This window comes from Vespula vulgaris, chromosome 5, assembly GCF_905475345.1.
Source record: "Vespula vulgaris chromosome 5, iyVesVulg1.1, whole genome shotgun sequence".
NCBI classification, from domain to species: Eukaryota; Metazoa; Arthropoda; class Insecta; order Hymenoptera; family Vespidae; genus Vespula; species Vespula vulgaris.
In genome coordinates this window covers 7,880,449-7,905,914 of record NC_066590.1, presented here as the reverse complement: position 1 = coordinate 7,905,914, position 25,466 = coordinate 7,880,449, and the positions used below count along the sequence as shown (strand labels likewise).

The following is a 25,466-nucleotide window of genomic DNA, read 5'->3' as shown; positions in this document are numbered from 1 at the left end:
ATAACTCGATAGAAATTTACGATCAAATTTCATGTTACAATCATTAGAAATTGAATGATTTTTTTTTTTACTTTTCTTCCTTCCTTTCTTTCTTTTAAACTTTGACTTTGATATCCTTCGAAGATTACCCTGCATATCGCTCTTGGTAATTTCTTTTTTTCTTTCTTTTTTCTTCTTCTTTTTATATCAGTCCTTCTCTCTCATCGACGATCATAAATAATTATTATGGTTGTTGTTGTTGTTCTTGGCTTTTTCTTTTTTCTTTTGCTTTTCTCTTAAGGAATAATACAAAATGACGTGTCGACGAGAAAGATTTCTTTCGTTAGGTAATACAAGACGTTATTCCCAACTTTGCTCCCACGTAACTGCAATATCGCAATTATCTTATCGCCGAGAGTACAACTCCGATGATGTGGATTTTAACTAGAAACACAACCAGTCTCAACTCTTTTCCGAGTGATTCACATCGACGCTTCGTTTCATCGATCGATGAACGTTTTGAGAACTTACGAAAGGCTTTTAATAACGTGTTTCGTTTACGATTAGAAAGGGTCCAGTTTACCTTCGGTAAGTCGAAAGAAACACCAATGAAATGGATATATCGTGTATTCCTAATTACCGTCGTTATCACTAAAAAGAAACATTAAGAGAAAGAGAGAAAGCGGATGATCGCGTTTAATTCCAATTAGCTTCAACGATCGAAAACCAGTTTCGTAATAGCGAGGGATCCATCGGTGGTGATCTATTCTTCTTCTTCTTCTTTTTCGTTTTCTTTTGCTGCTTCTTCTTCTTCTTCGTTTTCTTTTGCTGTTTCTTCTTCTTCTTCTTCTTCTTCTTCTTCCAACTCTCATCGTCGATCTCGAGCGATCGCTTTCGAGGATCTTTTTCACGAAAGGTCTCATCTATCATTTTCTCGTTTAAACAATTTATCACGTGCGATAACGGGTACGCTTATCGATATGGTTCTTCTAACATGAATGTGACGCAAGCTTTGGAAAAATGATTAGACGTACACCGGCCAATGATTAATCGTTAAATCTTACTAGCAAACGTGTTAAAGTAATTCTTTGATTTTCTTGTTAACACGTTTCTACGAATCGCCCTTTAGAGATTTCGTGGATGTCGTATTTTCGATCTTTTCTTCGTCGTCTTCTCGTGAATGAAAAGAAAAAGTCAAAATCAAAATCAAATAAGAATAAACAAAAATAACAAAAAAAACAGAAATGAAGAACAAGAAGAAGAAGAAGAAGAAGAAAGAAAAAAAAAAGAAATTAAAAAAATAAGAAAAAAGACAATGAATCGCGAGCTCGCGTATTCTCGCCCGCGCAAACTCGTTTAAATAGCGTTTATGTAAGATTCTTATACACGCATACATACATATATCTATACATATAAGTCGAGTGAGAGTCCATAGGGACGCGAAACGATGGAAAAAGGGCGTTCGCGTTTGCCTTGCCGTAAACCGTGTTATTCGTCTTAATGTACACGAACGTTTAACGAGTGTTAAAGCCATAAAAGCCGCGCTGACACCACAAATTGACGCCTCTGCCTCGAGACACGTGGTATTCCGTTACGACTTTCGCAGTCCGGACCGAGAAGACCGGATTCGTCTTAAAGACCGAAATATAAGAGTGTTGGTAGTAGTAGAGAGAGAGAAAGAGAGATAATTATGGCAAATAGACTTCGTAAACGCAAGGAGACAAATTTTTGGTACCTCTTTTGCCTCTCTCATTTGCACCTACGATCCGAAGAATCGAAGTTTATTGATAATAAGATGTGTACACTCTCGAGCAAAAGTTCCAATTATTGCTACAGTGCATACATATGTGTATAATAGATATACACGTTTTATAGGGTGTTGTCTATATGCAAACATTATCACGAATTAACGAAGATATTATTGCGATAGTAACACAAAAAAAAAAGAAAAAGAAAAGAAAAATGATTCCTTTTTAAAATTCGTTTGATATCGCGAAGATTAACTCGAAGGTTTTTCTCAGATATCTCTATATACTATATTGGTTACGTTTTAATGCGTTCCACTTTAACGTCATTCTCTATGTTCGCATTATCTTCTCTCTGTTTTATTATTGTTTTTCTCATGGTCGAATATGATATTTATTTTCCTTCGTTTATTTTTTTTCTTCTTTTTCTTTCGTTTTTTACTCGGAGGAAGGAAAAACTATACGCATTTATAATCTTTTTTCTGTTCTCTCTCTCTCTCTCTCTCTGTTTATTTTTTTTGCGTTTATTAAGTCGTAAACTCGAACGAAACATCGTGTGACTTCGTTAGGGTGACTCATGCACCGTGTTGTCACGCGAAGAATTAGCATGACATTAGGCGTACTCTCGTCGGATTAACGAACGGACGTTTTAATCAAATAATGGTGGCCATGGGATTGGGGGAGAGGTACAGAAAGAGACAGAGAGAAGATCAACGTTATTTTCGACGTCGAAACAACGTACGAATTGTACGTATGTAAGATCCTAAAGTACGATAAGATTCATCGATGGTATGTGTGTCGGTCGCATAAGCGGCCAAATTGCATTTGTACGTTTCCATTTGAACGTTTGCATTTGAACTCGTCGACTATCACTTCGATTACGTACGTATGTACATACATTTATACGTACGTACATACGTGCGTACATATATACGTACGTATATACATATGTAACTACATTCATACAATACTTCAGATCTCGTTTGCATCGAGAAACTCGACGAATCCAGCCGAGAGCGTTCCGCGATCTTTTATCATAATAGGCTCGCGTGCAAATAATATTTTCATTGTGCAAGCACGAATCTCTTTCTCTCTCTCTCTCTCTCTCTGTTCGTTTGTCTGTCTATCCATCCGTCTCTATTGCTCTTACGATCGTAACTCGCAAGGCGTCGCGTTAGGAAATTGGAAGGAAAGAAGGGAGAAGTTCTCTCTTCGAGAAAAAGAGAGAGCAAGAGAGAAGGCGGATTGCTTGCGTGCTCTCACTCATTCATCGATCATTTAACACGTTCGCCAGGATTTATCGTAAAGATTTTTTTTACCCAAGGTAAACTCTATCATTCTCTATCATCGATCGCGTAGGCTTAGAAAGGGCGTTGTACGTACGGCGCGTTGTCCACCGTATTGAGTAAGCGGTTCTCTTACTCGCCTTCGAATAATTTGTTTTGCAAACGAGCCTTAAGGTGGCCGATAAGCAGCACATGATTGCTCGATGACGCGTGTTATTCAACTTCTTCCTGCTTCGAACGTAACTCCGATGTCTTCGTTTATCCTCTCTCTCTCTCTCTCTCACTTTTTTATTCGAACGTTGTAACGCCGCTTCCGTTTTTGTTCTTCTCTGTGACCGGATATACACGTCCATGTTGTATGCTAACACACGTTTAAATATTAACCTGTTGAATTCGAGAGCAGTTCCTTTTTAAACGGCAACTTGGCGAACATATAAGTCAAACAAGACGATACGTTACGATACGATACGATACGATAGGATACGATCGATCGATCGATCGATCGATCTTAGTTCACAGAAACGTTCATCGTGTAAATTGATTTCTGTTTTCTTTTCTCCTTCTCTTCTTTTTCTTTTTCTTTCGAAAATGTTCTCCCTCGAACAATTTTACGAAAGAGTCTCTTTACTCTTACGTTACATAAGATTGCCTCGCAAAAGAAATATGGTGTTTTCATCTACGATAAGCTTAAGTAGGTAATTAACTCGTTCCGCATTAGTCAACGTTATCGTTGAATTTTTAATGTTTCTCCTCGTCGAATGCAGTTATCGCTTCGTTTTGCATATCCGTTCTTCGATGTAACGAACGAACTGTACTATGAAATTGTTTCCACCTAATGGGAAATATTCATTTTCTTTTCTTTTCTTTTCTTGTCAATGACAATGTACGAAAAAAAAAATAAAAAAAGAAAAATAGTCTTTTTTTTTTCTTTTCTTGTCAGTGACAATGTACGAAAAAAGAAAAGAAAAAGAGTTGTCTTTTTCTTTTCTTTTTTTTTTTTTCTTTAAGAATATCGCGAAAAATTGTCGAGCGAATTCCAACGAAGGTTCAACGACGACGATAACGATCGTCGTTCGAACGATGGAACGTGCGCACGTGCGCACGCACCGATGCGCTCTCGCGCTTGCGCGTTTTCTACACATACAAGCATCGAGCAACCGAGCTGGCAACTTGAACGACCGCAATTAACCTTACGTAACTCGGCGTTTCCTCGCGGCGGTGCCTCCTCTGAACTTTGCCGCGTGAACGAACTGCACACAATACGTCATACGGAAGGCAACCACTCCGTTTATGGTTAAAGACCATCAGCGAATGGGAAAGTTTCGAGATCGTCGATCGTACGTGCGAATTCGTCGATTCGTTTTGGCGAAAGTTCCACTGGATCTTTTCCTTTTTTTCTTTTCGTTCGATTTCATTTCCTTTCTTTCTTTCTTTCTTTCTTTCTTTCTTTCAATCTTTTTTAATCCTTGTTTCCTTTCGTATTTTTCTTCTCATCCTTTTTTCTTCTTCTTTTCAAACCGAAAGAAAAAGTGGAACGGAAACGTTCGCGATTCGTTTATCATTCGATTTTGTAAATATTAAGTTATGTTTCGTATCCTTCGATATTGTTTCATGGGAGTTCGCCGCAAACGCATGGAACGAGGATCGTATGGTATCTTTCGAGTATCTACTTATGTAGATACGCGATCTTGAAACTCGACCGGCTGGTCGTCAAGACTTTATCGAAGTGTTTGTCAAAACATTACGAACAAGAAAGTCCCAGCAATGATATGGCCTAGCGCCGATAAGTGCAATATTTGATATACCCTTTACACGCAATTTTATTATTATCGCTTAGCGACCGACCGAGAGAAACTAGTTTTTCTCGAAAGGCGTTGGAGTTCTATGTGGTCGTGTTGCAAATAGGCGTCGCCTATCCTTTTTTCTTTTCTTTTCTTTCGTTATTATTATTATTATTATTATTAATATTAATATTATTGTTATTATTATTATTATTATTATTATTATTATTATTATTATTATTATTATTATTATTATTAATATCGTTGTTATTGTCATATATTTCTCTTTATTATATCTCATATCGTTTGTAAAATATACCAAGTGTCGAAAGGTACTCGATACGATCTACTACAACTCTTTCGTTAGAAGCATTGTCTTTACTTTTATGGGGAGACGATTAATTTCACATCGATAATATCCAAGATAGTGTCCTTTAACGGCTATGAAGAAACGTGGGTCGTTCGTTTGAATATACGATCTCGAATTATTTCTTCCTTCCATTTTCTTTAGGAAATCTAATCTGCGAAATATAATTAGCCTCCCTAGTGACCAAACCGAACGACCAGCTAAATTTAGAGGAAATGTAATGGCTAACGGAGTAGGTGGTCGTTTTACCCTTTTCAAACGTTTGACAAGCAGGTATTATACTCTGACTACGAAATGCGAATCACGAGGACTAATAATGCATTATAAAAAGGAGAAAAATGTATACGTCCTCTTGGAAATCTATTAATTCCTCTGAGTTTCTTTTTTTTTTTTTACCAATCCACCCTTTCTTTTCTTTTTTTTTCCTTTTTTTGGTAGGATCAAATTAAAATTAATATTTTCGAATGGTAGAATAATTGATAATGAAGGAAGAAAGTAATTCTGATAGCGAACGTATTTCGTGATCGTTGATGTATAAGTAGCCAAGTTGGTACTACTTGGAATCTTAAGACATCTTGTTCCGGTTGCAGGTGCACGAGAAAATGCGCGTAAGGTCAAGGTGACGGCGGAGCATGGAGACCATGGAAGACAGTGGTGGGCAGCAGGTCGATGCCTCGAGAGGGAACATCGCACCTGGCTTACCGGTAGCGAGGAAGAATTGTTTGAAAATCGTCGAGGCTGGTATCGATGTTGACACGGTTAAGCAGGAGGAGAGGAGAACCACCGTCGAGATGGATCCATACAAGGAACTCGAGCTGTACCTCGCAAGAGTAAACGTGAGTGGAATCAGTATATAACGATCGATAGATCGATAGATAGATGGATAGATGGATAGATGGATAGATGGATAGATAGATCGTTCCATCGATCGATCGATCGATCGATCATTCATTGATCATACGTACGTACATTTATTCGCCGTGTTTACTTCGTTAAAGCGATAATTCGATCCAGGATGATCAAACTGATCGTTTGGTAAGGGTCATTTTTCTTCGTAACGACGTTCACTTAGCAGCCATAATGCTATTCCATAGACAAAATACTTAAGAAGGACTATCTCCGAGACACTGTTATATGTCAGAGGATCCGTATATGGTACGAGAGGGGTCTCAATCTGATCGACCGTTTATGACCCCACGAGAAACCTTTTGCGTGAGTCATCCGATCGACTTGCCTTCGGACAGTTCTGAGAGCTCTATCTTTGGTGATCTATCGGATAATGAGAAATATTACGCTTCGAAAGAAGCAGTTCTTGGTGACTTGAACTCTTCTTCTTCTTCTTCTTCTTCTTCTTCTACTACTTCTACTTCTTCCTTCGTTTTCGTTATTTTCGCGAAGGAGATCGTGAGGATCGATCATCGAGTTTATCGATCGTTTCGTCGATCGTCCGTTCTTGCGGTCTAGCGCCCGCAACAAATTGAACGTGACGCCACGATTCCGGTGCAAGATTCCAAAACACGTTTCACTCGGTCGAGAGTTCGGTCTTCTCCTTTTCTTCCTTCTCTTCTTCACTTTTCCCTTATAATTTTTTTTTTCTTTTTCTTTCTTCCTTTTTCTCTCGTCGTTCACCCTTATCCCGCTTCACCTACGTCGCTACATCTGTTTTAGATGCTCCGGCAACGGACTAAACGCCTCGAATGGCACCCGAAAGCACGAGACCGGTTTTTTATCCGCGAATTCGATCCTTATACGAGTCCTACGTTATTTTCCTCCTTCTCTTCTTCTTCTTCTTCTTCTTCTTCTTCTTTACTGTCGATCGACACTGCGGTCCGCATCTGTTCTACCTCAGCTCGTCGACGTCGTTGCACCGAGCAGTTGCATCGATGCACGTTCGACTAGAAGAGTCGATATTCTCGCGTTAGAAACAAGAGGATTCCAAGCCGACGAGGTACGTTTTACCGCAGGTAACGCTCGATGCTCGCCTTTGCGGCGGGAACTCGGGAAGCTTCTCCTCATTTTCTTCTTCTTCTTCTTCTTCTTCTTCTTCTTCTTCTTCTTCTTCTTCTTCTTCTTCTTCTCTTGCTGCTTCCTTCAGAAACGCCATTTCTAAGATTGCTTCCGCGAACGCGACGACCAACGATGCGTTTTCTTCGGGAAATGATGAAAGAAATTCGTAGAATTCTAAATTTGGCTTACGGGAATATACCTTCCGCCTTTTAGATGCTTCCTGAGAAAAATAGATAGATTGATAGGGAGAGAGAAAGAAAGAAAGAAAAAGAAAGAGAGAGTGAAAAAGATATATACACATACATACATACATACATACATACATACATACATATATATAGTATAAAGAAAGAGAGAGAGAGAGAGAGAGAGAGAGAGAGAGAGAGAGAGAGAGAGAGAGAGAGAGAAGATAGACATAGAAGGGAGAGAGATAGATATAGTTTATTGGTCGTAAATCGTGAGACTAACATAAACGGTATTTCTTCCAAGGCCATTTCTCTGGTGGGAGCTCAAGATTATACGCGATCCTCCTACCACATACATATTTTTTTTCTTTCCTTATCTTCCTCCTCCTCCTCTTCTTCTTCTTCTTCTTCTTCCTCTCTTTCTTCTTCTTCTTTCTATTTTTTCTCTCTTTTAGTTAGACCAGGACCGTGATACGGTCCGCCGAATTTAACCTTCGATAAATTCACAGTCTTCTTCCCATCTCCTCTTCGCCGATGACGACGTTCGAGTATCGTTAAGTGGTCGACGTCTCTCAGCTCCCTCGATACACCAAAAGTAGATATACAGGGGAAAGAGAACGATGATGACGATGACGACGAAGAGGAAGAAGAAGTGCAGGAGGATAAGAGCATAAGGGATAGAGAAAAGGAGAGTCAGAGATCAGAGACACAAAGAATATAAACGATCGAACGAGACTTTGGTCGGTCTCTTTTTCCGTGTCTTTTACTCGTACGTCGACGTGTTTTCTATCCACTGTATATCTTCTCTCGTTCACACGCTTCGACTTAACAGAAACACATGTCGGTTCTTTGGCAAAGAAAAAGAAAAAACATCGAGAAAGACTCTCCCTCTTTCTCTCTCCCTCTCTCTCCTTTTTTTTTCTTTTTTTTTCCTTTTTTTTTTGATGAGAATCTTCGGAAGAAGTTGCGTTTGTTTTTCACGAAGATTTTATATTCTCACCCCGAACTCATAAAATATCAATCGAACGTTTCTGTTTTACCACTGCTACTGCTGATGTTGCTGGTATGGTGCTGTTGCAAGAAACTGCAAATAAACCTTCTTAATCCGTACAACATAACATAAACATACGTGCATTCTATATCAACGTAATAGACTAACAAAGTTTATGAAGTTAACGAGAATCGTATCTCGTTCGTTACGATCTTTCTCTCTCTCTCTCTCTCTCTCTCTCTCTCTTTCTTTTTCTCTTTCACTTTCTCTTTCTTTCCTTCTCTGTCTTACGTGAGAGTCGATCTTTCGTGGCAGATTAGATCGATTCGAGCATCTACGAAGACGATCAGAGGCGTTCGAAGAACAGGTCTGCTTCGTCTTCTTTCGCTTCCTTGCGTTCACAGATTCTTCGGCACGATAGAGGGATCGTCGATCGTACCGGATGGTCTCTCTTCTCTCGTACGAGAGAATGAAAGAGAATGAGAAAGAAAGAAAGAAAGAAAGAAAGAAAGAAAGAAAGAATGAAAGAAAGAATGAAAGAAAGAAAAGGAAGAGATATGAGAAGGAAAAGGAAGAGAAGACGCTTGAGACCGATGTCAAAATCGTTCGATGATAATCCGAATGACAGGTTGTTACATCGAATACCACCTCCGACGCATAATTTAGTTACGCGTATATCATTACACGCCGCCATCTAAGAGACCAAGTCGAAGGTAAGACGGTAACTTTGTACTTCACCCTACCATAACCACGACCTCCCTTCTCTTCTTTCTTCTTTTCTTCTTTTCTTCTTTTCTTCTTCTTCTTCTTCTTCTTCTTTGCCTTTTTTTTCTTCCTCTTCTTCTTGTTTTCTTCTTCTTTTCGTCGTCATCGTCATCGTCATCGTCATCATTATCATTATCATTCTTATTCGCGACGAATACATACCACACGATTTTTCGTTCAAACGATTGCTGTGTCATTCGTGAACATTCGAACGAAAGTATTTTCACTTTCGACATTCTCATTCTGTTTCCTTTCGTCATACGAAACGTATATGTTATTAATAGCGTAAGGATATCGATATTCGGTAACTCTGATACCTACTATCACTTATACCATAAGTAATTTAATCTTATTAGATTATTTTTCTCGCAAATTATACTTCGTTTATTTCAATTTGTTATTAACCCTACCGACAGATAAAATTTCATTAATTTTCTTCGAATTGGTTCGAATAAAACTTACGAATTCGCTTGAATTGCGCGAGAACGACACGTGCAGAAACAGAGACACAGAGAAAGAGAGAAAACGATCGAAAAGATAGTTTAGTTGGAAAGACACATTCGTAGATACATACATGTATCGCCAAGATTAATAGATAGCTATGTAGATAGAGAGCCTCCGAGTGTAGCGCAGTCAGCATTCGCGTTTACGCTCGAGGTCGTTCCGTTCCGTTCTGATTATTATCCGTAACCTCAAGCACGAATAGAACTTGTTGTATCGCATCCACCAAAGTCTTTACTTACTTACTTACTGATATTCGAACGTGAAAAAATTTATTTCCATTATACGAATCGAGTATCTGAAAAAGGGAAGGAAAAAGATAAGAAGAGAAAAACAAGGAAGAATGAAAAAAATATTTTAATATTTTATCGACGAAGATGAGCACTCTCTTTCTCTCTCTATCTCTCTCTTTCTTTATCAATCTCTCTCTCTATCTCTTTCCTTTTCTTTTACTTTATCTGACGTTAAATACAATCTGTTTGTAAGTGAACGGCTTTAACCGAACACTTTAACCGAGCAATCGTGAAAGATCTCTTCCATCTTTCTCAAGAGACGATCTTACGATCTCGTGGATGCTGCGAGTAATCGATTTTCACATCGTCTTCTACCAAACGCAGATAAGATCGCGTTCCACCGCGTGACGCATCTCCTTTCCTCCCTTCTTCCGTATTTCCCTTTAGATTCGTATATACATACATATATACATACGTACATACACATCAATACGAAACAACATATGTATTTACACGGCTACAAGAAACGAGCAAACCGATCGATCGATCGGTCGGTCGATCAGTCGTTCGATCGATCTTACGAGTCATTTTTCGAAGATAATTATCAAGGTCGTTAGAGTGTCGAGACGATGATAATCAGCCTGGCCTTGCCACAATCCGTGAAATTCCAACACGTACGATGACCATAACGTTGGTCAGTTAAAGTTCTTTCGAATTCGTCAATGACTTCGAGTTTGTTTCTCTCTTTATTTAGTAAGTACTTTCACTCTTGTCTCTCTTCTGTCGAGGCGGTCGTCGGTCTCCAGCAAAATACATATGCACAGAGACGAACGAGAGAGAAAGAAAGAGAGACAGAGAGACAGAAAGAGAGAGAGAGAGAGAGAGAGAGAGAGAGAGAGAGAGAGAGAGAGAGAGAGAGAGAGAGAGAGAGAGAGAGAGAGAGAGAGAGAGAGAGAGAGAGAGATAGAAGTTGACGATGCATCGCGTTGCGTATGCAACGTGCGCGCGCGTGCCTCTCCTCGGCCTTCGAGTTTCCTTCTCTTCCTTCTCTTCGTACCTTCGCTCCTGCCAACGGTTTACGCGCGTGGAAGCAAATATGTTCGCGTGTGGGTGGAAGTGTAGGACTGCTGTATATCCGGTTGGGTGTGTCGGATGTGTTCGACGTTCAGAAGCGTTGCTTTTTGGACTCGTTAAACCGTGTTCTCTCTCTCTTTTTCTCTTATGTGTGTGTGTGTGTGTGTGTGTGTGTGTGTGTGTGTATGTACATAAATGTGTTGGATATATGTATATATGCACACATATGCATATTTTTGTTTTCTTTCGTTCTACTTGTCCTTTAAATCTTATTTTCGTTTAAACCTTATTTGCTTTATTTATTTATCTTCAAGTACTTGCGACCTACGTCGCAAGGAGAATTTCAATATCGCGTTCGTGAATGAAATCGCGAATGAATCTAAAATACGATTTAATTCCAAAAGTAAGAGAGAGAGAGAGAGAAAGAGAGAGAGAGAGAGAGAGAGAGAGAGAGAGAGAGAGAAAGTAAGAAAGAAGATTGAGAGAAAGAGAGACTGAATTATACACAGACGTTTAGGCGTCGCGACGGTAGGCGTTCCGTTTTCGATGAGAAACGAGAGGTTTGTCGTTTGATTATCGAGTATGACGCGAGTTAATTAGAATCGTGCCTCGAACGCGTAATACTGAGAAGTCGAACGAGTATTCTCTCTCTCTCTCTCTCTCTCTCTCTCTCTCTCTCTCTCTCTCTCTCTCTCTCTCTCTCTCTCTCTCTCTCTCTCTTTCTGCTTTGCTCGAGATCGTAAAGTCAGCATTACGATAGGAGAACCGCTCGCGTCGTCTCGACTTTATGAATGAAGAAACCGAGGCGTCGGTGAACTCGTGACTCCTCCAACCCGTACCGTTTCTCAGAACCACATTGATACGTGTATTCATATCGTATATGTGTACGTACTACATATATACCTATATACTTTGGTACTTATATACATACATACATACATACATACGTAGATATATAGGTAGCTAAGTATGTACGTATACGTACGTCCACCTACCCATTTACCTTCTTCTAGAGCGAATGCACTTGAAGTGTACGCGAGCGCATATATTATATACGCTTTTGACTTTACTAGAATCCACCTTCGGGCGTTCCCTCATTTGCATTGTGGAATAAACGGAGATAAACTATCCGTAAGAATCACTCGCAAATCCTTCCTGCTTCTCTTCATCTTTCTGTTACAGAAGCTTACTGATGTTTCCTTTAACAGATCGCTTCTTGTTGGGATATCCGATTTGAAAGAAACCAAATGTTTTCTTTCGTTAGACGAAACGAGCTCGTTTTTTTCTTGCGTTTCTTGTTTTTTCTTTTTCCCTTCTTTTTCTTCTTTTTCTTCTTTTTTTTGCTTGTTTTTTTTCTTCCTTCATTTACACTCGAACTTTCTTTAATTTTCAATCGACAGAATCGTTTTACATCGATTTTGCACGGATCGATGTATTTGTAACTTTTTGAAGATAATAATGTATTAATGACGTTTGTTGTATGTTTTATTCAGAGATTTTACTCTTATTAAGATGTATAAGTCTAGATATTTATGCGTTACGCAAAAGAAATCTTAAAAGTTTGTAAAATTTAATGACGATTATTGTTTATCCTAAACGTACATACTTACATATAACTCGTTAAAAAAGGATGAAGTAGGATAGTTTTGCATGAAAACGATACTAGGAATTGTTTGTTACGTTTTATTAAAAATTCAAGAGTTACATATTCTAAGTGATCGCGACATGTATTTAATATAATGGACAAAAATTAATATATATGATTAATATACGTAATTAATAAGACATACGAATAGAGAGAGAAAAAGAAATAGAGTATCCATAATATAATTACTATTTATATATAAAATTAACTATTACAAAATTTCACGAACTATTATATATTATCGACAATATTCCATTGATTTATAAACATTTTCATAAAACGGTATAAGTGTAAGAAAAAAAAAGAATATTTACATTCCGCAAATAACGAAAAAGGAAGAAAAGAAAGAAAGAAAGAAAGAAAGAAAGAAAAGAAAAACGTAACACGAAGCAAAGCAATTTCCAATCCGGTCGTTCTTTCGATGCACTTTCATTTAAATCATTATTATCGAAAAAGGGTAGATAGAATCTCGAAAATCGGAACGCGGAAATCGATCGATGTGGGCGCGTTCGAGCTTCTCGAACTCGTTTCGTCGGCTACGTTCTCGCAGCTGGTTAAAAGGATTTCACGGTGCAAGGAAAAAGGACGAAAAGTTGTTGGGTCTCGTAAAAAGAGAATAAGGAGTAAGGAGTAAGAAGAAGAAGAAGAAGAAGAAAAAAGGAGAAATAAAAGAGAAAAAAGAAGATGAAGAAGATGAAGATGATGAAGATGAAGAAGAAGAAGAAGAAGAAGAAGAAGAAGAAGAAAGGAAGATGGTGAAGAAGGAGAAAGAAGAAAAGACAAAAAAAGATGAAGATGAAGAAGAAGAAAGGGAGGAAGATGGTGAAGAAGGAGGAAGAAAAAAAAGAAGAAAAAAGAGTGATAGAAGAAGGAGAAGGGATGCGCTCGCGTACGTTGCTTTCGTCGGACCGCCATGTCGGCGAAGCTGATTATGTCGCCGGACGGGACGACTTACAAATCCGCTGGAGTATTTCCATCTTATCAGCATTGCAAATTGAAAATGCGCGAGACTATATCCTTCTCTCTTTCTCTCTTTCTCTCTTTCTCTCTTTCGTTTTGTTTGGCTCTTTGTCTCTCTCTTTCTCTCCGTCGTTGTCCCTTTTTTATTTTTTGTCCTTTTCTTTTCTTTGGAAAGAGGGAGCTCGTTCGATCGCCAAGTTCACGGACAAAAAAGTATTTTATTCATTCGACGAACGAACGAAACCTTTTTCCGATGGCGAATGATCAGCCGAGAATTTTATTCCGATTGGGATCTATCGTGGTATCCGATTTTAGCAATGACGTCGTCGAAAGTTTGCCGAACACGAAACGTCTTCATTTTTTTTCCATTTTGAGCTCTCCACCCTCTACACCCTGTCCACCCACCTCCCTCTCGTTCTTTTTCTCTTTGTCTCTCTTTTTCTCTCTCTTTCGAATTTATTATCGATTTTTTACCGGATGACATTGATATCCTCGAAATGTCTTCATCCTTTCGTTTTCTCGAATTCATGAAAAGGTTAGCGAGTATATTCTTTTTTGCTCCTTTCTTTACCTTTTTCTTTTCTTTTTTTCTTGTAGCGTGAATACGTTTATAAATTTTTATATCCTGATGGTTTCTTTTTTCTTTTCTTCTTTTCTTTTTTCTCTTTCTCTCTCTCTCTTTTTTTTTTCTTCTTTCTTTTTTTTTTTTTGTTTTGTTTCGGCGATGCAATATGTTTGTGAATGTTAGGAGAAAATTATTTGAGAGAAAATATTTCAGATATATATGCATATACATTTCATTTCTATACATGTAAATATTAGAAATTGAAGTGTGTATATACGTCTTCATTACTATATATGTATATATACATAATTAATAACATATACATAATATATTATTACAACTAATATACATAATATTATACACAATATATACATAACTTCTAATTATATATATTATGTGTTCTAATTATATATATATATATATGTGTGTATGTATATGTGTATATAATTTCTAATTGACTGACATCAGACGATTCAATTTCAAAGTAAATATTAGGATAATTATGAAAATATTTTTGTTTGATGTGAACGACCTCCTGTCTAGCATGCTTCGAAATGAATTCTCTCTTTCTCACTTAGGTCGTTTTCTATAGCACAGTAGAGACGTCTCTCCTTTTCCTGTTTTCTCTTTTTCTAGGAGGCAGCTGTTGCACTCTCGCTCGCTCGCTCGTTCGTTCGTTCGTTCCTTCCTTCCTTCATTCGTTCGTTCGTTCATTCGTTGGTTCGTTCGTTGGTTCACTCGCTCGCTTGCTACGAGAACGCACACGCCTAGGCGGATGCGCGTTTAACGCGTGTTACCCTCCTCATTCTCTCTTTCTCTCTTTCTCTTGGCGAGCAGTTATCTCGGAATTGCATTCGTTTTGCGTTAGTAGTTGGCTTCCCGCGATATTAACGTCCGTTCGAAAGGCAAACAAAATCGCGTGCTCGTTGGAACGAGCTAATTTCGACCGGTAATTTGCGTCGCCTCGTGAAAGCAAAAGAGATACTACCGTGAACTGTTCTTTCTTTTTTCTCTTTTTTTTTTCTCTTTCTCTCTCTCTCTCTCTCTCTTTTATTTTTCTCGTTCTGTTAAAAACTATTCTATTCTCAAGAACGAACGGAACAAAAACATTTTTTTGCATTGATACGTTTCGATCAACTTATTCGATACGGACAAAACGTTACATGGGAATCATATTATATACTTTCTAAGTAATCGATCGATCGTAATCGATATATTTTCTTACAAGGATAAAATATATCATTTTTATTTAAACGTAACGTTATGAACGTTGAAAAGAAAATGTGTAATAAATGTTATTGATTTTCTTATTCGATTGTATTTTAATGCTTCTTTGAATATTGATACTATTTTATTGTATATGGTAATAGTAATGATTGAGACAATGCAAACGAAAATGTATTGTACGATTCAGAGGATGACGCATATTCTCATAATAAACATTTCACATTAATACGCGATGAAACAACGTAAATAATATAAATAAATACGTATGAGTAATGTTAAATTGTTTCATATACAATAGTACATCGATGTGTCATTATTACGTTCTCGTTATTATTGTTCGCAAATTGTAAATCTTTTTTGCGATCGCTTTATTTATTTCCTCGTACGCTTCATTCATTCTATTTTAAATATAACAAGTCGTTTAACCTTGGTTCTTATCGTCGTTCTTACCTATGAAAATTTCTAAACAAAAATACGTGACGCATCGATACATTGGGTCAAAACGCATGACCTCTATCAGTCTTATTCCGACCGTCGAACGAGTAAGTAAAACTTCCGAGTATGTCCGGGACGAAATAGTATAATATTATTTTTACACATTTTTACGTTATAATAAGTCGTTTAATCTTGCTTCTTATCATCGATACCTGTGAAAATTTCTAAACAAAAATATGTGAAGTGTCGAAACGCCGAATCAAAACGAGTGATCTCTATCAGTCATCCTCCGATCGTCGAACGAGTAAGTAAAACTTCTGAGTAAGTCCAAAAGGTAATAGTATTAAAATACAATATCATTTTTACACGTTTTTACGTTCTATTTTTAATTGAATCGTAATTTTTCATTAACGTTAATATCGCAAATCAATATCCATACCCATTGTGCTCGAATAATTGATAGTAACGACGTCCACGAGGTTATCAATCGTAACAATTAACCTCTATAACGATCTGCGTAGTTTGAAAATCACATAGTATCATATACGTACGTTTATCATATACGTATATTATAATTAATTATTAATTCGAATCTGCTGTTTTCAACGTTCTTTAAATCCTAAGGTTATATCATATAACTTATATTTCACATCGATATGATATTTTTCTCTACGAATACAAAAATAGGACAAAGAATTCTTCGTAATTAGCAACATATATATATTTATATACACATATTATACACATATTATACACACACATATATATACACATACACACGCGCGCGCATATATATATATATATATATATATATATATATATATATTCGATACAAACGTTATCAGCATTTAGTTATTTATAAAAATTTATAAAAACGTAGAACGATTAGTTCGGTCAATTAGTTAAAGTAAAGACGAAGAAGAAGAAGCAGAAGAAGAAGAAGCAGAAGAAAAAGAAGGAGAAGAAGAAGAAGAGTAGCCACGAATTTGCGTTTATAAAGTTTGTTGCGACCATGCAAAAGCATGAACGTACGCGTGGGCGATTATAAGGTGTCGGTCTAGTGGTAATGTTATGTCACCGCTATAGGCGCTCCAACATCTCGTTTCATACCGTTACGTTACGTTTCCCTCGGCGTAGAGCTAATTTGCGTTACTCGCATGGCGTTCTCTGTACGTCGTTTGTTCTTCCTTGCCTTCGGCATGCTCGTGTTCCGTAATCGACGTCGAATACACCTCCACCACCTCCACGATAATCTCAGTCTTCTCAGCCTCCGTCTTCGGCTTCCTTATCGTCGCGTGCCAACTTCCAACGTTCTACGTTAATAGCGAAAGAAAGTAAGATATAGGATTTTCATATTTCGTGTATAAAAAATATTGTTACAGTCGGATTATGTTTTATGGTCAATTTTGCTTTTCCTTTTTATTTTATTTTTCTTTTTGTTTATCGAAAGTAAAAATTAGCTTCAGGAGTGCTCGGACGATGAAACGAACGTAGAAAAATAGAGTCGAAATAACGTACGTTTTTTTATTTAGATAAATATAGAAAGGTATTTAGTATATAATATTTGTTTATAATATATATGATATATAATGTTATTTTATCGATATATCATTTTATCGAAGATTAAATCTTTCTATGATATAAATTGATCGTTTCTATTCGTGAAATTATCTTCGATTGTCTGACAATTTTGGATCTATCTTGTATAAGGGATCACGTTGATCGTGCATCGTCTTTTGCAATAGCTAATTAAACGGCGTATGATTCTAAAGGAGATTTAAACTCTCGAGAAGTTGCAATCAACAACCTCCCACACGATCGTTAGACAACGTCTTCCATTTTATTTCGCAATATCAATTTGAGTATAGCACTCGTATCTCGTGGATCGTTTTTCCTCTCTCTCTCTCTCTCTCTCTCTCTCTCTCTCTCTCTCTCTCTCTCTCTCTCTCTCTCTTTTCCTCTCTCTGTCTGTCTGTCTGTCTGTCTTTGTCTCCATCTCTGTCTCTCTATCTTTAATTTAAAGCTCCAACGATCGCCAACTTTCCGTCGTTCTATTCGTGTCAAGCGCGCGAACTCTGTAAGCCTCGCTTTCAGTCGTTTTCAAATTATTTCGGTCGGCCTCGATCGTCTTTAAGAGTCGCACGACTGGCCTCGAGGCTTTTCCATCGCATAAAGAAAGATAATAGAAGGTAAAAGTTTGTGGCTTGACCTAGGTCACGGTGACCCGTTAACCCGAGGAAACGAAATAGCTATCAAATTAACGAAAAAAAAAGTAAATACGCTGGCGCACATTGATGCTTTAGGCGTAGTATATATAATTATTTAGACGTATATATTTATCATTTAAATTACATTATCTTTCCTATTATTCGTTCGATCATTTTTAATTAAGAAGAGGAAGTAACGTTTACGATATTTTCTATTATACTGATATATTTATATTCACAGATAAAACACTTTTCATTGATATAATCAAATGCATTTTGATTAAATATTGAAAATCGATGATTAATATAGTACAGACTATTTCGTTGATATTAATTAAACTTTACTAAATAATTATTAATAAACGATTTTTATGAAATAATTATTAAATTAATAATAGAAGTATTGCATTGTGATTAACGCATTCTCCGACAAAGTATATTTCATTTAACTTGATAGCTATTCGTGCCATAAATAAGTTATAGATCTTTTATTAAAAAAAAAAACCAAAAAAAAAAAATATATATTTGTACATATACAGGTATTGTCCTATACTAAACTATACTAACATAAGGCATTATATACGAACATCTGCTATTAATAATCACACAAGTCATACTTCTTTAATATATAAATAATTGCCTATACATTACACGCATATTAATTATAGTCAACAATGTCGGCCATCGGTGATCGACGAGGCGTAAACGGGCCGTTCGATGTCGGTCATTGGTGACCATCCTAGCGGTAAATGTTTTAATAGAAAAAAAAAAAAAAAAAAAAAAAAAAAAAAAAAATAGAAAAGAATTCAAATACGAATGATTCGTAGATTCGAAGACTCATCGATATTATTATCGACTTTATTTGAATCGTTAGACTATTCGAACCAAACTGCAGGGGTTCTGGCAAGGACGACCAGTTATCTCTCTCTCTCTCTCTTTCTCTCTTTCTCTTTCTCTCTCTCTTTCTTTCTCTCTTATTCTTCATCAAAACCGATCATCAAGAGATAGCGGTAGAGACTGAAAGAGAGAGAGAGAGAGAGAAAGAGAAGGTACACCTTTCTCCAAGGTGGTATATCGTAAGCATCAAAGAGATAAAACAGTAAATGAAAGGAGAGAAGATTCTCAAGAGGTACGCATAACGTTTCTCGATGGGCCGCGAGCTCTTTACCGTTTGATTTAACAAGCCGATAAACGTATTATTTTCGATCGGCCTTCAGTATCGATAATGATCGACGTAACGCGTCGATCGAAAAGTTATACGTAGATTTACATTGTCACTATGTATTTCCAACATTATCTCTTTTCAATAATAATATGTCATACGTTATTTTTCTTTATTACGTGTATACACATATATAATACGTATGTATTTAATGAAAACAAAAAAGGAACATGTAATCGCAAAATTACATTCTTAATTCTTCGTATCGTACGTTCCTTGTCGAGAATAGAATCAACAGAAAAGTTAAAAGTTCAAGAAGAAAAAAAAACGAGTAAATAAAACGAACCTTAGAAATGCGGAGTTTGTTGATAAGATCGTATGTATATATACATATATACGTATACGTATATGTATGGTTACTCCATTACTTTAAACTCCGTTTAAAAGACCAGTTCTAATCGATCTCTCTCTCTCTCTCTCTGTCTCATTTCTTCGTATTATCGTTGCAACGCAACGCTCTTTCTCGTATTATTGGTTCGGCAATTTTTTAAAAGATAACAGAGACTATCCACGGCTAAGAAAGACTCGAGTTGAACGCTGCCCACCTGTTTGCTCTATCGAAATCGGAAAGAGCGATCCACTTCCAAGCACGTATCCGACGTATTTCACGAGAAGTTAGGGGACACAGGATATACGCACTTCTTCCTATAGAAGAATCGCTTACGAAGAGAAAGAGAAAGAAGGAGAGAGTGCGAGAAAGAGAAAAAGAAAGAAAGAGCAAAAATGCGATTGCAGTACCGCGAGACTACCTGTACGTATTATCAGCTACGAAGGTTTTATCGGCTTCCTCGCTGAGTAACGACGTCCATGTGTTTCGCGAATTCATGGAAGAGTCGAGACGAGAGGGGCAGAAGCAAAGCGTCGTCCACCGTTTCTCGAGGAGTTCGTACGATAGGCCTCGTACACGGAGAGAGAAACACGACCGAGTCTCCTGATAACCGGACGACACTCGGTACGACTTGGCGATAAACGTAAAAAGTAAATCACTCGTGTCTTGCTTTTCTCGCATCGGAGAGAATGAGAAAGAGAATGAGAGAAAGAGAGAGAGAGATAGAATAAGAGAGAAAGAGAAGAGAAGAAGAAGAAGAAGAAATATAATTTTTCTTGTCTCTTTCTTTCTCTTACTTCGTGATCGATCGTATTCGTTTTGAAAAAGATCTTTTGGAGATTGTTATCTTTCTTTCTTTCTTTCTTTTTTTCTTTCTTTTTTCCTTTCTTAGTTATAATCTTCTTTCTCGTTTAATTTCGCTACCTTCGCTAACACTGGTGGTACTCATGTACCACCTTATTCCATTCTTATGTAGTCTTTCGATAGATATAAATCGTGGATCGTGCTGGATCGCGTTTGCGCTTAGTTGAGAGTACCTATAGTTCCAGCACGATCAAAGTCAGCACGTTTATCGTTACTTAAGTATCCGATAGGCGAGGTCACGTCGCTGCCTTTATAACGGCGTTGATCGGATCGTAACACGGTGAGAACGACGTGATCGAGTCTCGACCTGGCTGTCGCGAAAATCTTTGCTACCTGGATGATTCTATCCACTTTCGAGAGAGCGTAATACTCGAAGTCTCTCGAAATTCATATCGTATTAAATTCTTTTTAAACGTTCTATCGGATCTACGATATATTCTCGATCGTCCTCGAGCGATTCTTTGAAAAGTTTTGTAAAGATCTCGTCGTAATTTTGTTTCTTTTAGCGAATGCAATTTTCCTCGAGAAAGGAAAAAGAAAAAAGGGAGAACAAAAAAGAAAAGAGCGATTAATTTCGAAACGAACGCGAACGTTCTTTTCTCTCTCTCTCTCTCTACGAGAATTCTTATGGAAAAATTTCGTCGTGACTTTGAACTTGAAGAGAAAAAGAAGAGAAAGATAGAAAGGAAAAGAAAAAGAAGAAAGAACATTCCGAATAAATACATTTTGAGAATAGCAGATCAAACGTGTACGTTGGCTGTTGGATCGACCAAAGGGATCTCTCTTATGGCGGCTGGCATTTCTCATTAAACGAGAGCGGTCTTTCAGAGTAGGGAATGTCTCCGGGCATCCTCGTAACTTCTCGTCCGTAACTTTCCTTCCTTGTTCCGCGATAAATAACTCCTCGGCATGGTCGCGCCTCCACCTCTTCGTCCTCTTCGTCCTCTTCGTCCTCTTCGTCGTCGTCGTCGTCGTCGTCGTCGTCGTCGTTGTCGTTGTCGTTGCTCTAGTGATAGTGGTAGAGGAAACGAGACGTTGTATGTGTATAGAACGAAGAGAGAGAAGGAAAGAGTGGAAGAGAGAGAAGAGGAAGGATAAAACGGAGGACAGAACGGAGGACGTGGTATCACTCTATCACTCTTGCCTTCCTCTAGGGTAACCAGCTACGACGATGTGATCGGATTATGGCTCACGGACACGCTTAACGCTCGGCGAAAATTTATGCCAGCCTATCTCCGTAGCGTGCGGCATTTGCAAATAATTATACGGGTCACTCTCGAGATTATGTAAGCTGAACGTTTCTTCTCTCTTTCCTATACTTGTAAAACTCTCTCTCTTTCTCTTTCTCTCTTTTTCTTTTCTTTCTTTCTTTTTCTTTCTCTTTCTCTCTTTCTCTTTCTCTTTCTTTTACTTTTCGTCCCTCTTCGTATCCTAGTGTTAAACGCAGTACATTGTGACGAGCTCCACTTCCTTCGATCGAAAGGAGATAAATAATCGAGTCTTGTTCAACTTACTTCGATTAGTTTATCTCGATGTTTAGAAATCAGATACTTTGGATAAGTAAAACGAAATTGTTCCGACCTATTCTCGATTTGATTTTATTAGAATACGAGTTTTATTATTGATTTAACTCGTTTTATTGGATCATAAATTTCGTTTCGTAATCTCGGTTTGCTATATGTTCCATTTGCTTTGTTTAAATGGAAAAGGGAAAAGAAGAAGTAGAGAAAGAAAAAGAAGAAAGAAGAAGGAAAGGAAAGGAAGGAAGGGAAAAAAAAGTAGATTAAAAACGAGTACCGTTTATAAATCGACGAATTTATCTATCTTTCTCTTGGGGAATGTCGGAAGGAACACGTCTCTAGGAGGCTCTAATCCGTTTCTTTTTGGTTAGTGTCGACGGTACGCGTCAGCTGAGTCACTGGTACGTTATGCACCGATAAAGTGTCGCAATATACGGGCCCGCTTAGTTCGAGTTATCGCCGAGCATAGAGTATTTCTGACGTAGCCAACGATAATTACTCTCGAATCGGGCATCTGGCTAGCCAGATCGTTTTCGTCCGCATGAACGACTTCTAATTGGCGTTCTATTATCGATCCGTTCGTATAGGCACTTAGAAAAGTATATTCAACCTAGTACTTACTAACCCTCCTAATTCCATTGTCTTTTCTATCTCGATTAAAATCTAAGAACGCGTTAAATGCCTTTCTCGCGCGCGAGTTCGCGAGTTTCACGAATCGTTTATCGCCTCGCAAAGTGCCTATAAGTAATCGATATAAATTCTCGAAAATTAACGAGCCACCATCACTACCACTATCACGAGAAAATCAAAGATCACGAATAAACAATCATTGAAATTAAATTGTTTACGAGTTAACAATCTTATCGTCATTCTCAATACCATATTTCATAGAGATTTCACATCGATCGGATAAACGAGGTTCTCACGGATTCTTTTTTTACCCATCGACGTTCCGACTTTCCTTTTTATTCTTTTTTTATTTTATTTTTCTTTTCTTTTCTTTTCTTTTCTTTCTTTCTTTCTTTTTGTTTTTACTCTCTTCATCGTAGAATAAAAAGTTAACGGTAATGGCCGATTAATCGATACGACCATGTTACTCTCGCCGAAAAGGTAAAATTCTCCGACGAATAAATACGAGTTCGTATACGTGTAAATTACACAGTCGGATCGTTTCGATCGGTATCATAATTTATAGGTTGAAAAGAGTACGAAGTAAAGAGCGGTGGAAGTCGTAGCTCAAGCGTCGTTACATTGTCTCTCCCATCGAAATGTCCTCGGCTCTTATAATCGATCCTTATTTAATGAATTATTATGCCGACGCGAGTATAGTCGAGACGCCCTAAGCGGCGTACCTATATCGCTTAATAATCACGATGCAATATATTTCATCCTGCTTGTCTTTACGCGTTACGCTGTGGTGCTGTTCTCCTCCGGCTCGCCCGGCTTTTCTATCTGCATGGCCAGATTATTTTTCCTTTTTTTTCTTTTTATATATATATATATATATATATATATATATATATATATATAATTCATTTATTTTATTTTCTTTTTTTCTTTATCGATTGTAAGAAGGTACGGTGAAGTTGTGGCGTGCCCGGTGAGGAGTATCGATACTTATCGATAATTCTAATGGCTGTACCCACCCTGTGATTACGTTGGGGTCGACGATGAGTTATGTCTGTAGGCGCATTGAGAAAGGAGAGAGAGAGAGAGAGAGAGAGAGAGAGAGAGAGAGAGAGAGAGAGAGAGAGAGAGAGAGAGAGAGAGAGAGAGAGAGAGAGAGAGAGAGAAAAGATCGATGGTAGCTTTCTCTCTCTCTCTCTCTCTCTCTCTCTCTCTCTCTCTCTCTCTCTCTGTCTGTCTCTGTCTCTGTCTCTCTCTTTTCCTCTCCTTCTTTCTTTCTCTCTTTCTCTTTGGATGCAGCTTCCACTGGTTTCGTAACACGGTAACGCGCTAATCGTGCCGCAAATTGACCGATTGGAACTCGGCTAGCAGGTATATAACGGCCATTCGATCGATCTATCTATCGATCTCTCGATCGATAGATCGATCGAATACCAAGCTCGTGTGCGCGCACGTAACGCTAACGTTACGTTTTCAAGCTATACGTGCCAAGGTATGGACGCACCTGCGTGTTTGTTATTCGTAGCCATTGTAAGTACTTGTCAAAGATCGATGATCGAGTTGGTTGTAACGTTGCGTTAGTTTTCGTGGCTGTTAGAATGTGCGTAGGACAAAATAGAATCTCGATGACGTGTCCGAGAGAAATGGGATGGTTTATGAGAGCTCTCTTTGATAGCGTAGGCGAACTGAAAATATGAGAGAGAGAAAGAGAGATACTCTTGGCAGACGGAAGCAGATTTTCGATAATAAAATAGAGAATTTCTAGTTGGTCGAGGGACATGCTACTACTAATGTCGTTATTAACTCGTTGAGTTTCCTCTTAATCTGCTTGCTATGGTCACGCTGAGAAGACGTTGTTTGGAACCGTTAGTTCGGTGAAACACGCTCGTAATCACGTGTGCTTTGAAAGCAGCTGGGAGGAAAGGCACGCGACGATTAGATGCGAGTTCACTCTTACGTAGTTATATTTACGATAAAGATATTTTCTTTTCTTTCCTTCTTTTCTTTTTTCTTCTTTTTTTTTACGTAAGCGGATTTTTCACATATTTTTCTCTTTGTTTTATTCTTCTTTTTTTATTCTTCTTTATTCTTTGTTCAATCTCCAAAGAGAAGATAACAACCATTCCGTCGAAAATTCAAAATCTTTTTTTTTTCTTCTCTTCTTCTTTTTTTTCCTATTTCTTCTTTGTCTTCTTCTTCTTCGTGAATGGATTCGTTTGTTCGCATAGATCTTCCAGAGAAGATATTTCTAAGTAAGTAGTAAAGTTTTCTTTCAAGAAATCCTTGGGAAAGCTCGAACTCTCGAGCTTCGAAAGGTAGTAGCGTCCAAGACGAACTAGAGCGATCGCTGATCTCGATCGGCCGGATACCTGCGAACCCGTTATGCCATAAATAATTGGTCACGATCGTGGCGTACCACCGAATCCGTTTGGAATCGTAACTATCTTTAGTTCGCGATTACGAAGAATCTATTGTTTTTTTTTTTTCTTTTTTTTTTTTACCTTGCTAATGCTTTTCCCGTTAATTCAACGCATTATTACTGAACAATATAATTAACTGTTCGTTACAAACAAAAATATAAATCGAACATTGTACACGGTAGCGTAACAAACCATATAATTTTACGATGCGCACAAACAAAAACGTAAATTTACACGATGATTACGCGTTGCTTAAAACAATAAGTTAGAAAAGTAATTATTAAATCGATAACTCGATAATAATAATCGTGGAGGATAAATCAAATTTATTTATACAAAGCAAAAAGCAAATAAAATAAAACAGAATATAAAGAAGACCGCTTGAAGTTGACCTGACGTGAAAATATTTGAAAACGATAAAAAAAATGTTTGCCTTCTACGAAAAGATCGGTACCTTCGAATGCGTTTCGATTTTCAATTCTCATGTTGCTTATTTTTCAAAGAAGGTCGCGTACGAGAGAAGCATTGGCAC

The 25,466-nt window shown here is 37.7% G+C and overlaps 1 protein-coding gene across 1 annotated transcript in view; it reads left to right on the top strand.

The window, feature by feature from the left end:
- Window positions 1-318: 318 nt before the first annotated feature.
- Window positions 319-25,466, top strand: part of LOC127063942 (uncharacterized) — a 158,499-nt gene continuing 133,351 nt past the window's right edge. The window contains exons 1-2 of the mRNA XM_050994298.1: window positions 319-567; window positions 5,749-5,994. Of these exons, the coding sequence (XP_050850255.1) occupies window positions 5,791-5,994 (204 nt within the window). The 5' untranslated portion in view covers window positions 319-567; window positions 5,749-5,790. The remainder of the gene's footprint in view (window positions 568-5,748; window positions 5,995-25,466) is intronic.